The following is a 12,307-nucleotide window of genomic DNA, read 5'->3' on the forward strand; positions in this document are numbered from 1 at the left end:
GCTAAGTCTTCAGAACTCAGTGCACCATTGGCAACACCATTTTTTGAGATGGCCTTTCTGCATGCCAAAAGTTCAAGAGTTGTTACACCAAGTCTCCTTCCAAAGATGGGGGGGAATCATCTAGTTCACCTCTGATAAGATCTGCTGTAGCAAACAGGACAGCTGTAGGGAGTCTGTCAAACTCGGAGCAAAGCCAAGTTCATCTGGCACCAGGGAATCCAACCAGGATGTTGTGGCAATGAGCGTAGGGTGTTGCCTGTTTGGCTCAGTTAAATACTTTGCACAAAACTAAGGCCTTAATTACTCACTGGTACTACAACAGCATCTGAGCAGAGGTGAAGGCATTCTCAGTAGTTCAAAGGACTGGTGCAAAGCTCTCCTGAAGCAGTACACTTCGTTACCTTCCTCCTCCCCTACAGTCAGGAGAAGGGCAGCTGCCTTTTGCCTCTTACAAAGAGATCAACACATGGGACCGGACAGACTCACTGCAGGCGCTGACTGGGGAGCGAGGAGAAGCTGCCAACACCATCACCTGCCATCTGCACTGTGTACAGGGAGGATGGAGTACTGCCTTCTTCTGAGGTAATATAGAGAGATCGCAGTATCAGCCAGACACAGAATGCATTATTTTTAAGGCAAGCAAAGGACAACTTGGAGTTAAGTGGCATTGTGCTTATTCCCACCCCTCCCCTGAACAACCCGAGGCACTTGACCTGTGCTGGTCTCATCTTCCCACAGCCCATAGTGCTATTAGACCCACGGTAACTCCTACGCTAGATGCTAATTTGTTCTTGGCAGCTCTGTCGCCAACAGGCTGACGGGCAGTTAGCATGGTTATCTTCTCAACTCCACTGGCAGGCTAGACCAGAAGATCATTGCTGAGGTCTAGATCTGGGAAGATCTCATCTGTAGTCCTGGTTAATGGGAGCAGGCAGGAAATGCAGCGTGTAACAGGTCAAGGCAAGGTTAAATGCACAAACCAGGCTCCTTGGGGAAGGGAGAATGCAGTTTTAGTTATTCTAGGTCTAGGACCACAGTCCATCAATTGCTCCTCAGTTTCTTGCATCTGATCCAAGACGTTTTGTCCTGAAGACCTAGTTGCTTTAAGTGCTACCAAGCCAGATTTTTTGCCAGAGCATTTTTCCACCTGTGTGGTCTTCATGCATCTAGGTTGCTCAGTTGTGAGTCTTTAGAGAAGTCTTCAGAGCAAATTTGAGACAGATCTGGGAAAAGCAGAGAGGAAAAAAAACCAAACTAGTTAAATGTAGAAGTTAAGAGGAGTAATAAATAATTCCTAAGAAACTCTAGGACACCAAGAACAGGTTTAGACAGTACAGGTTGGTATTTTAATCTGTATTTTAATCTGTCAAAGCAGCACTTTGCCCAGTAGCTACGCAATGAGAGCCTGAAGCATGCAAGTAGGCTGCAAACAGAAATTACAGGTCTTGACACTAGACTCTGCCTGTTCAGATCCATTCGGGGTGGACAGATGTTTGCAGACTCAGTCTCCAAGTAGGGAGATATAATCTTGCAGTGACTTGGCAGGAATGGAGAGCTGAACAGCAAGTAATTGCTCGTGGTCTCTGGGAGGAAGGATCATTTCCTAGAAACCATAGCGCTTTGGAGCTCAGATCTGCTCCTCTGCCGCGTGCGAAAGCTGTGCTCCGGGAGTAAAGCAGGAAGGGCCCATCTGCCAGCAATTCTGTTTTATGGGGGTTAAAGAGTAACATATCAAAACAGCCTTTTATTGTACCTGCAGGAATATTTACTTGATCTTTCAAGACTTGTGGCAGAGCAGCAAGTCTTTGCACAGGGGTTTCATTCACGGAATTGTTTGCTACTCTGTGTAGCACAGCTTGCTGGTTTCTGCCAAGCCTGGAACGGTACCAGCTCACATTTCTGAGCTGGGTTCTGCCGCCCAAGAGGGATGCGCAAAGCACGACTTCCAGAGGGCTTTGCTAGCCCTAACAAGCACTTTGTCTCCGGATTAGAAGCGACAAAGCTCGAAGTTTACAAACTGAAATTTAAGAGAGGCCAAAAGGCCGGGCTTTATCTGAAGGAGATGATCGTTTAGCCAAACGAACAGGGGATTCATTCAAAACATGACTGGAGGCAGTCTGAAGCAATCAAGCTGTCGCTGCTGGGACCAGACTTACTGGAAGTCATGCTCTGAGGACTGATGCTAGGGTGTCTGGAAAGTCACCCAGAGGTTAAGCAGGGCTGAACTTCTCCGGCAACAGCTGAGTTAGGATGCTCCTGAACCAGAAGAGATTAGCGTGGCCAGAGATGAAGCAGTAGGAGTCACTACTGCAACAGCGTGGCAAGTCCTCAGCTGTGTCTTGCTCATGTAGTTGAGCCCAAACTTCATCAAGAGATTTCTTGGCAGCTTAAGATCTTCGACCAGGCTGAAACGGTTTTTGAGGGAATGCCCTGCACGCCCAGCTTTCCTCTGTTTTACAGGGCAGTTAACAGATGCCTCTAATTAGCTCTCCACTATCGCAAGGATCTTGGGTATTGCTAGTACCTCATTTTTAGCATCTACCACAATAGCAAGCAGACAGGTTCTTTAGGCCCAGGGATCACGTTATACCAATCTGGTAGTAAGCACGTAAAGGTCCAAGGTGACAAACCAGGATCAGAAGTGAGGATAATATCACCTAGTTAGTTATAGTCAAGGCATACATGAAAATTAAGTCTAATAGCTGGGAATCTTGGGCTAGAATTTATTAACTTTTTCTTTTTTTTGAAAGAAAAAGAGGTTCCAGGAGTCTAAACAAACAAAACTGGCTCTACTCATCCCGGCACAGCCACATGCATCAGACAGGATTTCTCTTAACTGATTTTTCCCTACCTTTTTCGCCATTCCTCTGCGCACTTCACAAACCAGAGCTCTTTACCAGGAGATATACTGGTCAGCTGGGAATCCTCCACACAGAAAGCAAACCTAGGAGGAGGAATCGGAAGTCAAGAGAAGGTACCTGTTGTCTCCATGATTAACAAATAACATGAAATATGGACCGCAGCTCATTCTAGGACAAGTTGTTTGATTTGACATCCTTCCTGTGGAGCATCTTGATACACCATTAGCCTGTTGAATGGCTCTTTTATTTCCTACTTTAATATTTTATTTGGGGATCCTTGCTTCTACTACCCCTATGTTTCATGCATTGTAGAAACCAGGATGCAGAATAGCTTACAGGATGATAGGTGATGCTTATTTAAAGCTCTGAGAAAGGTGGGAAAATTGTCAATATCAACTGCTGTTCTCTGACAGATCTGGGTTACCTTCAGAACAACATTAACACAAGATCTGGGAGTGCAGTGCTACATGCTTGGCAGCTTTACTTCTTCTTGGTTGCTCGGGTAGCTTTCCAATTACAGAGATCTCGGAAGGAGCAATACAGTGCTTAAGGAGCTGGTGTCACCACATTACCGGTTGCAGTTTTAGGTCTAGCTTGCTGTGTCAAATCAGCACATTATGCACGTAAATAGTAGCCATGCCTATCTATGTTTCAGTATTTTGGGCGTTGTCAGTACTTCAACCCTTCAGGTGTCATCTAAACCATCTTGAAGTAGGTTAATTTAGATACTGTGACACTGTCTCGCCTGCCCTTGGGGACTAAGTAAAGCAAAAGAACATCTCAGATCTGATCTGCAGCAGCTAGTTTTGCTTAAAGCCTAGCTTGCAGCCTCCTGCTGGCGAGTAGCCTGCTCTCCTACACCATGAGGATGCATTAGCTGGTGATACCAAAGAGGAAAGGACAGTTCAAGGTACCAGCTAAGTTCAAACCCCCAACTTTTCTTGCTAGATTCTGAATATTCCTCCTATTGATTGAAGTTTTAAGTCAGCTCACATGTTCTAAGACAATTATTACCTCTGTTGCGTTTCCCCGGATTTCACACGTATACGTCTGATATGCAGTTCCTGGAAAGACTTCACAGGCCGATACCAGTAGCTCTTCAGCTCTTTCCACAGATCGTACCATGACTGAGATGTTCCCTCCCAGGTGAGCTTTATTTTTAAAAGTTCACCCATGTCCTTTTCAGTATAGACCAGGAAAGTGTTGGTAGCATTTAGGCCGATTTGATCAAGCCTAAAAGACAAGCAGACTCTCAACATTTCTTCCTTATGGAAGCATGCCAGATGCTCTTTCATTCCATGCAAGAAGTTAAACAGAGCCCTTTGCAGCTTATCAAGTGCCCCACATTCAACTGTCACCAGTTAATTACCGATTACACTAAAGAAAGTGAGCTTAGATAGCTGGTTCAATACAATGCCTCGTGTATTCGGCTCAGCCATCCTTCCATAGCTTAAAAGTGAATTTCATGCCTCATGTTTCTTCTGGGAGAGGCTAAAGGAGGTCAACAATGCCTCCAGAGATATGGGTGCTTTCAGGCTATGTCCAAATGGTAGAGGGGAAAAGCACAACAAAGTACTTCAACAACGAGCCATGAAGGCTAATATATAGGGGAGTGGGCACATCAGATTGCTTTCTCAGCAATAAATCATAATTAAGTTACTGGATGAAAAGTTTTTTGAACGGTGATAACGTGAGGCTGCTAGGCTCAGGTGCAATGCTAGTGTTCCTAGAGGAAAAAGAGTAATGCCACCTTGTCTAGTCCCAGCGGCCTTCTTACCTAGAGCAAGCACAACACGCCGGCTTACTTACATTTCTAAAGAGAGGGGTTCAGAGTTTCCGTTGGTGCCATAAAGGGTGACGGAGAAAGTGGGGTCAGCCTCTCCCAAGCTTTTGTAGCTGAAGACGTGCATTTTCATCTGATAATGGTAGACTGGAGAGAAACAAGGAGAATATAGATGGAACCACTTTGTTGGGAGACAACATTGCTCAGCATCGCTCTTTGTGAAATAGTGTTGGCTGGCAAAGGCTAGACCCTGTATTTATTGAGACATCATTGATCACTTTTTCCTGCCCTTACTGATTATAAAGTTGACATTTATACAACAAGGGCAGGTCCACTCTCGGGAGGGCTCCTCAGACCTTATGCTGCTTTAAGGTTGCGGTGCTCTTGCAAGTATGACATGCATAAGCTGTAGTCCTGCTCAAAAGGCAGAGCATCCTTATGGCCGGAGCCCTGTTGATTTTACACGGAGGAAGGAGCACAGCAATGCCACAGAACAGCAATGCAGCCAGGTAATGGCAAAAGACTAATGTCTAGTGCTGTGCTGCTTTGAGGTGATGCTCCTCTTCTACCTCTACATCCTTCCCAGCATTGACTTTGGGAGTCCACTCCTAGAGATGAGTTTATGCTCTTTTTAAGAGGGAAAGCGTACCTTTGAACGGCATGTCAGCTCTTGTTTTTAAGTACATCTTGCTGTTTCTTTTGTTCCGTATTTTCCTGGCGTTGTAGCCAATGCCGTTGCAGCGGTTCTTCCGACAGCTCAGGCAGATGCCCTTCTTGAAGCGACTTGAATCGGTACATTGAAAGGCGAAGCTTTGTTTATCTTGGTTCACGAGGGAGTCAACGAAGAGGTGCACAGACCGCTCGTGTTCACATTTAACAACTTCACCAATTGCTAGAGAAGCAGAGTTGCAAGGGATGCATTTTGTGTAAACATTTGTCACTCCAGCAGCTGATAAAATACAGTGAGCTGTACCTTTTTGTAGCCCAGCACGAGTTGAGCATGGCCAAACTTGAACATTTTTCAAACACTAGCAATTCAAGAGGTTAGTACAAGGCCCTTGAAGAGGAGTTATGATTTAGTGTCTACCATGAAAAGAGATTTAAAGAGGATTCTAGACCTAGCGTAAGATGACTATAGTTTATGATCAGGTGTTAGAGAACATGCTACTTCAGAATTAAAAGCAGGTCTAGTTTCTAGCAACTATCTTGAGTAGCACAGGCAGTTTAGAAGGAAAAAATAGTTTTCTCTGCTCTTGTAAATCAGATCATCCCCCTGCATCAAGCCAAGTCTATTTGTGAGAAGTCTACACCGACCAGAGGCAAAACAAGTAATGAGAACTTACTCCCATAGGCAATTGCTCCCAAGACATCACTTAATCCACAGCCAGGCTGGAAGTCTCCCCCATTGGGGTAGATGTCAACGTGGCCTACAGGCATCTGGATCCCAATGCTAACACCTAGTGTTTCCCTTGTGTAAGTGTGTAGGACATCCACAAAGTTAGCATCATCGGGGGAGAGGCGCTTGCTAGGGTCCACTCCTTCAAACATAGGGCCAGCGGGATCCAAGCCTGGTGTTAGAGACAGTACATGAGATGCCAGGTGAAAAATTGGGTTATTTCATACAGAACGTAGCCAGGGGCCTGCTGCTAGCAGCCCTCCTAACCGGGTGCTACGCAGACAGTCCCTGCCTCATTGCAGATACTGTCCCTCAAGGTCTCTTCACCGTGGGCTCACTGGGGGAACAAATGAAGACGTCCCATACCACTTTTGGTGCGATACAACCCAGTGGTAGCACCAGTCCACTCTACAGCGATGGCTTCAGGTTGCCTGTTGGAAGCAACGAGCCTTTGCTAGGTCACAGCGAAGAGATACTTTAAGAGGCAGCAGATGACTGAACACCAGAAGAGGTCTAGCAGCCCACAGAGACTGTTGGTAGCCAAAACTGCCTTGGCTACATTTAGCCTATTTTCAGACTGGACATACGGAGGGACTAATACAAGTTTAAGCAGCAGGCGGGTAATTCCTGCATCTGGGATCCCATGATGGGTTTGGGACTTTCTGTTAATCTCTGAGCCTCACCCACAACCTGAAGCTGTGCTCCTGAGCCATTCCCCAACTTGACTGTTGGGTGCTTTTTCCTGCTTAAATAAATACCAATATTTATTGCTAGGCTCTGAGGAATTCTCACTGCCAGTGTCACATTGAAACACTTAATGCAACCCCTTGTACATGCCCTAAGTTCTCACAGGTTGAAATCAGCCTTCCTCTGGATTCCGAAGCACTCTCTTCAAGATATTTTCAAAATGAGGGGTTGGGTTTTTTGGTTTGGGGTTTTGTTTTGTTGTTTCGTTTTGGTTTTTTTTACCAAACATCCCATGGGACAAACTGCACCCAATAACTCTCACTTCCATTAGTTTATGAGCTATAATCACAAACCCAATATCGCTCAGAGGCTTAGGACTTGGATAGTAAGAGCTTGAGCTGGACTTGTTTTGAACCCACATTTAACTTCAAATATACTCAAGATCAGGTTGTCCTCTGAAAGGTTTTTCATTGAACCTCCCCTACCTTTGGGGTTCAAAATTAAGATACTCTCTTATGTCAAGAGACCCATACTCCCCACTGCCGCCACAGGTAGGAAACTTGTCATTTCCGAATAAGCAAGCCCAAAACAACATCGCAGCAACACAGGAAATGAGCCTCTTTGGGGAAACTCACTGCCGGTAAGGAAGGTAGGAGAGCGCTTAAAAAGCCACTTGCCTGTAATTCTGCCTATTGTCCCATGGACGTGGTTACCAGCAAAGCCGGCAACGTGGGCGCCCAGGCTGTACCCGATCAGGTGGGCGTTCTTGAGCTGGAAGAGTGTGTGTTCCTGCAAGGAAAAAAAAAAAAGATATGATAATTTGTCCCCCTGCCTTTCAGGATAGCTGGCACCGCTCCCATCTGCAGGACTCTCAAGTCCAATTCTAAGAACAGATTGGAAGGAGAGGGCAGACAAGCATGCTTCGTTCTTTATTTTGTCAAGACAAGTAGAAGTTGAGCGGTTTGGATGGCACTTGTGGCATGCCACCCACCGCAGTACCCAGCTTCCAACCCCAATTACGATATTCTTTGTTTATGCAGCTTCTGGAGCCGCCTTCCCCCAGGGAGCTGCCAGCAGACCTCAGTACTGGCCACGGACTCGAGTGCCAAGTGTAGCACCGCGGGCCGTTTCCTTTTTTTCCATCCTCTTGCCAAGCCAACGCTGTCTTTGAATGCCCAACTCCTGCGCTCGCATCGCTCAGACAGGACTCCAGTCTGAGACGGGATTTGAAGTCCAATTCGATTTGGACTTCAAATCTGAAGTCCAATTCAATTTGAAGTCCACTTCAACACCACTCATCCGAGCACGTCGCAAAGCGGCATCTCCCAGGAAAGCACCGCAGCGCTTGCTCGCGGGCGGGCCGAGCGCAGCGCCTTAGCTCTGAGCCATTGCCCCACCAAGCCTCGGGCTTTGGATTACACCAGAGCCTTCCTCGCTCGCGAGCGCTGGAGCTGGTGAATACGCCGTTCCCTTGTGCAACGGCCCCTCACGGAGCGTTACAACAGCGACCGTTCTTAGCTCGCGTTACCTGTAACCAGTCGAGCAGCCTCGCTATGCTTTTTCCGACAATCCGCGTGTTGTTCACGGCATCGGTGTAGAGCTGGTGGGCGAGCGGAAGCCAATCCACCACGACCACGTTGGCATCCTTCTCCCTCTCCTGAAGAGCCAACACCAAGCTGCCCAGCCAGGTTTCGAACATGCCGCTCATCTAGAAAGATATTCAGGTGGTGGTTTCCAGCTCACAGGACCCAGACTACATATTCACAGTTAAGTTATTTGTACATCATTTACATATTCTGCTCCGGTTGTATGCTCCTCTACAAACCCCACTGCTGCTCAGTGCTGCACTAATGGTGTAAGAAAAACAGGTTTTGAGAGACTCTGGCTGTAATTAGCCACCTTGCCTTTTAAGGCAGGAGGGAGAAGCATTTGTTACCTGCCGCCTTATCGCTCTTTTCCCCAAAAGTTTCAGAAATTCTGATAGAGCGCAAAGTTATTTCCCAGTCCCGGCAGCACCGTTTGCGTAAGCCCCGGTAGAGTTGCTAAGTGCCCTGGTGCCACGCACATCAAGCGCAGAGGCAGCAAGCTTGGCAAAGTCTGTCTCTGCCCTCTCTTTCTTTATCGAGGAGACCGCGTAGCAGAAGCCGAGATTGCGGATGTGCCGCTAAGATTACGCAAGGTCTACAGGTGCGTCAAGCCAGGTGCCACCTTCGTAGCGGGCAGTTAGTTGCGCGTTAGGGTAAATCTCAGGTTGCCTTTACCACGTTCACATTACGCAGATGCGCAGCAATCTTGGGCAGCTGTGAACGAGTTGGGGTGATTTCGCAAAGTTCTTAAGTACGCCCCGCATGGCTTTGCTCCAGAGACCTCAGGTGCAGCTACTACGAGGCCAAAAGCGCTCAAAACGCGCCAAGTTGTCCCAAATCTCACGTATTCAAGAGATTGTCACGTGCAGACCGTTTCCAGGGCAGTTTGCGCTCGCTGAGCGGAGGGATGGAAGGCTGAGCGGAGGGATGGAAGGCTGAGCGGAGGGAATTGAAGGCTGAGCATCGCCCAGAGCCGCGCGGGATCCTCCATACTTACTGTCCAGCCGTGAATGATGAAGAAGGTCTTCGCCGTTGCGTTGAACTTGCAGTCCTCCAGACGCTCGCGCTGCCCGACGGCGAGCGCGCAACCGTCCTCTTCGGCGTCCGGCGAGGAGCGGAGATTGAACTTCACCTGCGGCGCGGGCTGCCGGGTGGGCTCCCGGGTGGGCTCCCGGGTGGGCTGCAGCAGCTCGGCGATGGTGGCATCTGCGAGCGGGCGGAGGGGGCGGCTCAGCAAAGCCCCCCCGGCCCCGCCGCCGCGCTCCAGCCTCACCTGGGAGAGGGGGGACCGGCTCCGCGCCCCCCGCGGGGAGAGGCGGAGCGGCCGGGAGCTGTCCCCCCCCGCGGCTCCCCCCCCGCCTCCCCGCCCTCCGCCTCCACCCGCGACCCCGTCCCGCGTGGGACCGCGCTCACCCACCTCCTGCCAGCAGCGCGGCCCCCGCCGGCCGCGGAGCGCTGCCCGCCGCCAGGCAGCAGGTCACGCCGGCGCACAGCAGGAGCGCCAGCCTGCTCATGGCGCGGGCGGGCGGACGGACAGACGGACGGGCGGACGGCGGGGCTCGGCGGGCGGCGGGGCGCTTTAAGGGGCCGCGCGGGGCGGTGCTCGTGGCCCGATGGGGCCGGCCCGCAGCGCCGCTCCCATTGGTCACGCCCTCCCTGACGTCACGGGCAGCTTGAATGGAAGGGCCACGCGCCGGCGGCGGGGAGGGCGGGGCGCGGGGCTCACGCGTGGGGGCGGCCCGAGGGGGTGCTCGGCGTGGGGAGCCCCCCCGGGGCGGGGGGCGGGTGGGTCCCAGGGTGGGTGAGCCCCCCGGGGCGGTCATGGGTGGGTGCTCGGCGTGGGGAGCCCCCCCGGGGTGGGGGCGGGTGGGTCCCTGGGTGGGTGAGCCCCCCGGGGCGGGTGGGTGCTCGGCGTGGGGAGCCCCCCGGGGCGGTCACGGGTGGGTGCTCGGCGTGGGGAGCCCGCTGGGGCAGTCACAGGTGGGTCCCCGGGTGGGTGAGCCCCCCGGGGTGGTCACAAGTGGGTGTTTGGCGTAGGTGAGCCCCCCGGGGCGGTCACGGGTGGGTGCTCGGCATGGGGAGCCCGCCGAGGCAGTCACGGGTGGGTCCCTGGGTAGGTGAGCCCCCCGGGGCGGGGACAGGTGGGTGCTCGGCGTAGGTGAGCCCCCTGGGTTGGTCATGGGTGGGTCCCTGGGTGGGTGAGCCCCCCGGGGTGGTCACGGGTGGGTTTTTGGCATGGGGAGCCCGCCGAGGCAGTCACGGGTGGGTCCCTGGGTAGGTGAGCCCCCCGGGGCGGGGACAGATGGGTGCTCGGCGTGGGTGAGCCCCCCGGGGCGGTCACGGGTGGGTCCCTGGGTGGGTGAGCCCCCCGGGGCGGTCACAGGTGGGTGCTCGGCTGGGGAGCCCCCCCGGGGCCGGGCCGGGTGGGTCCCTGGGTGGGTGAGCCCCCCGGGGCGGTCACAGGTGAGTGCTCAGCTGGGGAACCCCCCCGGGGCCAGGACGGGTGGGTCCCTGGGTGGGTGAGCCCCCCGGGGCGGGGATAGGTGGGTGCTCGGCGTGGGGGAGCCCCCCAGGGCGGTCACGGGTGGGTGCTTGGCATGGGGAGCCCACTGGGGCACTCACAGGTGGGTCCCCGGGTGTGTGAGCCCCCGGGGTGGTCATGGGTGGGTCCCTGGGTGGGTGAGCCCACTGGGATGGTCACGGGTGGGTGAGCACGCCAGGGCAGTCATGGGTAGGTTCTTGGCGTGGGGATGCCCCCGATGCGGTCACGGGTGGGTGCTCGGCGTGGGGAGCCTGCCAGGGCAGTCACGGGTGGGTGCCCGGGTGGGTGAGCCCCCCGGGGTGGTCACAAGTGGGTGTTCAGCGTGGGTGAGCCCCCTGGGTTGGTCATGGGTGGGTCCCTGGGTGGGTGAGCCCCCCGGGGTGGTCACAGGTGGGTGTTCGGCGTGGGTAAGCCCCCGGGTTGGTCATGGGTGGGTCCCTGGGTGGGTGAGCCCCTCGGGTTGGTCACAGGTGGGTGCCTGGCGTGGGTGGGCTGCCTTGGTTGGTCATGGGTGGGTGAGCCTGCTGGGGTGGTCACGGGTAGGTTCTTGGTGTGGGGAGCCCCCCAGGGTGGTCACGGGTGGGTCCCTGCGTGGGTGAGCCCGTCACGGGTGGGTCCCTGGGTGGGTGAGCCTGCTGGGACAGTCCCCGGGTGGGTGAGCCCCCAGGGGTGGTCATGGGTGGGTTCTTGGTGTGGGGAGCCCCCTGGGGCGGTCACAGGTGGGTGCTTGGTGTGGGTGAGCCCCCTTGGAGCAGTCATGAGTGGGTGCTCAGGGTGGGTGAGCCCCCGGGGGTGGTCATGGGTGGGTTCTTGGCATGGGGAGCCCCCCAGGGTGGTCATGTCTGGGTCCCCAGGTGGGTGAGCCCCCTGGGGTGGTCATGTGTGGGTGCTCGGCGTGGGTGAGCCCCCCGGGGCGGTCACGGGTGGGTGCTTGGCGTGGGTGAGCCTCCCAGGGTGGTCAGGGGTGGGTCTTGGGGTGGGTGAGCCCCGGGGGCAGTCACGGGTGGGTCCCCAGCGTGGCACCCCCGAGGGGCAGCGAGGACGGGCGGCCCCATGGAGGCGTGTTCCTCGGGTGGGTAAAGCGGCAGCGACGGCAGGCGGCACGGCAAAAGGGCGGGCGGGTGGGTGAGTGGGTGGGCTGGTAGCGCTCCCCGGCTGCACCCACCCACCCCGGTGCCAGCGTGGGGCTGAGGTTTTCAGCTTCACGCGTGGGACCGCCAGCTCTGTGCCACTCGGATCTAACAGGCACAAGATCATTCCCGAAGGGCATCGCCTGGCGCACAGCCCACAGCTGCTGCAGCCACGCGGGTGATGCCGTAAATAGTTTTGAACTCCCTGATGTGAAAAACTACCTATTTCTGCTGACTTTTTTATTGCCTGGTTTTTTACCAGTTGCTGATCCATAAGAAGATATTTCATTTTCTCCATAAGAAAATAATTAATTTTATTCTG

The 12,307-nt window shown here is 53.4% G+C and overlaps 1 protein-coding gene across 2 annotated transcripts; it reads right to left on the reverse strand.

Moving 5' to 3' along the window:
- Positions 1-1,201: 1,201 nt before the first annotated feature.
- Positions 1,202-9,827, reverse strand: LIPG (lipase G, endothelial type). 2 transcript variants are annotated; one of them, XM_075726324.1, is made up of 11 exons: positions 9,773-9,827; positions 9,673-9,687; positions 9,311-9,519; positions 8,256-8,435; positions 7,405-7,516; positions 5,988-6,212; positions 5,294-5,536; positions 4,671-4,791; positions 3,876-4,094; positions 2,852-2,944; positions 1,202-1,223 (listed from the first exon to the last, which is right to left on the reverse strand). In XM_075726324.1, exons 1-11 carry the CDS (start codon positions 9,825-9,827, stop codon positions 1,202-1,204), a joined length of 1,494 nt encoding a protein of 497 aa, XP_075582439.1. The 2 variants fall into 2 exon arrangements, with proteins under 2 accessions (XP_075582439.1, XP_075582438.1); XM_075726323.1 differs by lacking the exon at positions 9,673-9,687 and having other exon boundaries at positions 9,731-9,827.
- Between the last annotated feature and the right edge of the window lie 2,480 nt (positions 9,828-12,307).

This window comes from Pelecanus crispus, chromosome Z (assembly GCF_030463565.1).
Source record: "Pelecanus crispus isolate bPelCri1 chromosome Z, bPelCri1.pri, whole genome shotgun sequence".
Taxonomy (NCBI): Eukaryota; Metazoa; Chordata; class Aves; order Pelecaniformes; family Pelecanidae; genus Pelecanus; species Pelecanus crispus.

Bases quoted from the DNA above. Each gene is read 5' to 3' on its own strand.
- LIPG (XM_075726323.1), bottom strand. From the start codon at position 9,827: ATGAGCAGGCTGGCGCTCCTGCTGTGCGCCGGCGTGACCTGCTGCCTG. The intron at 6,213-7,404 runs GCAAGTGGCTTT...CTCTAACACCAG, and splicing joins GACAATAGGCAGAATTACAG to GCTTGGATCCCGCTGGCCCT. The intron at 5,537-5,987 runs GTAAGTTCTCAT...CTGCTTCTCTAG, and splicing joins GGGAGCAATTGCCTATGGGA to CAATTGGTGAAGTTGTTAAA.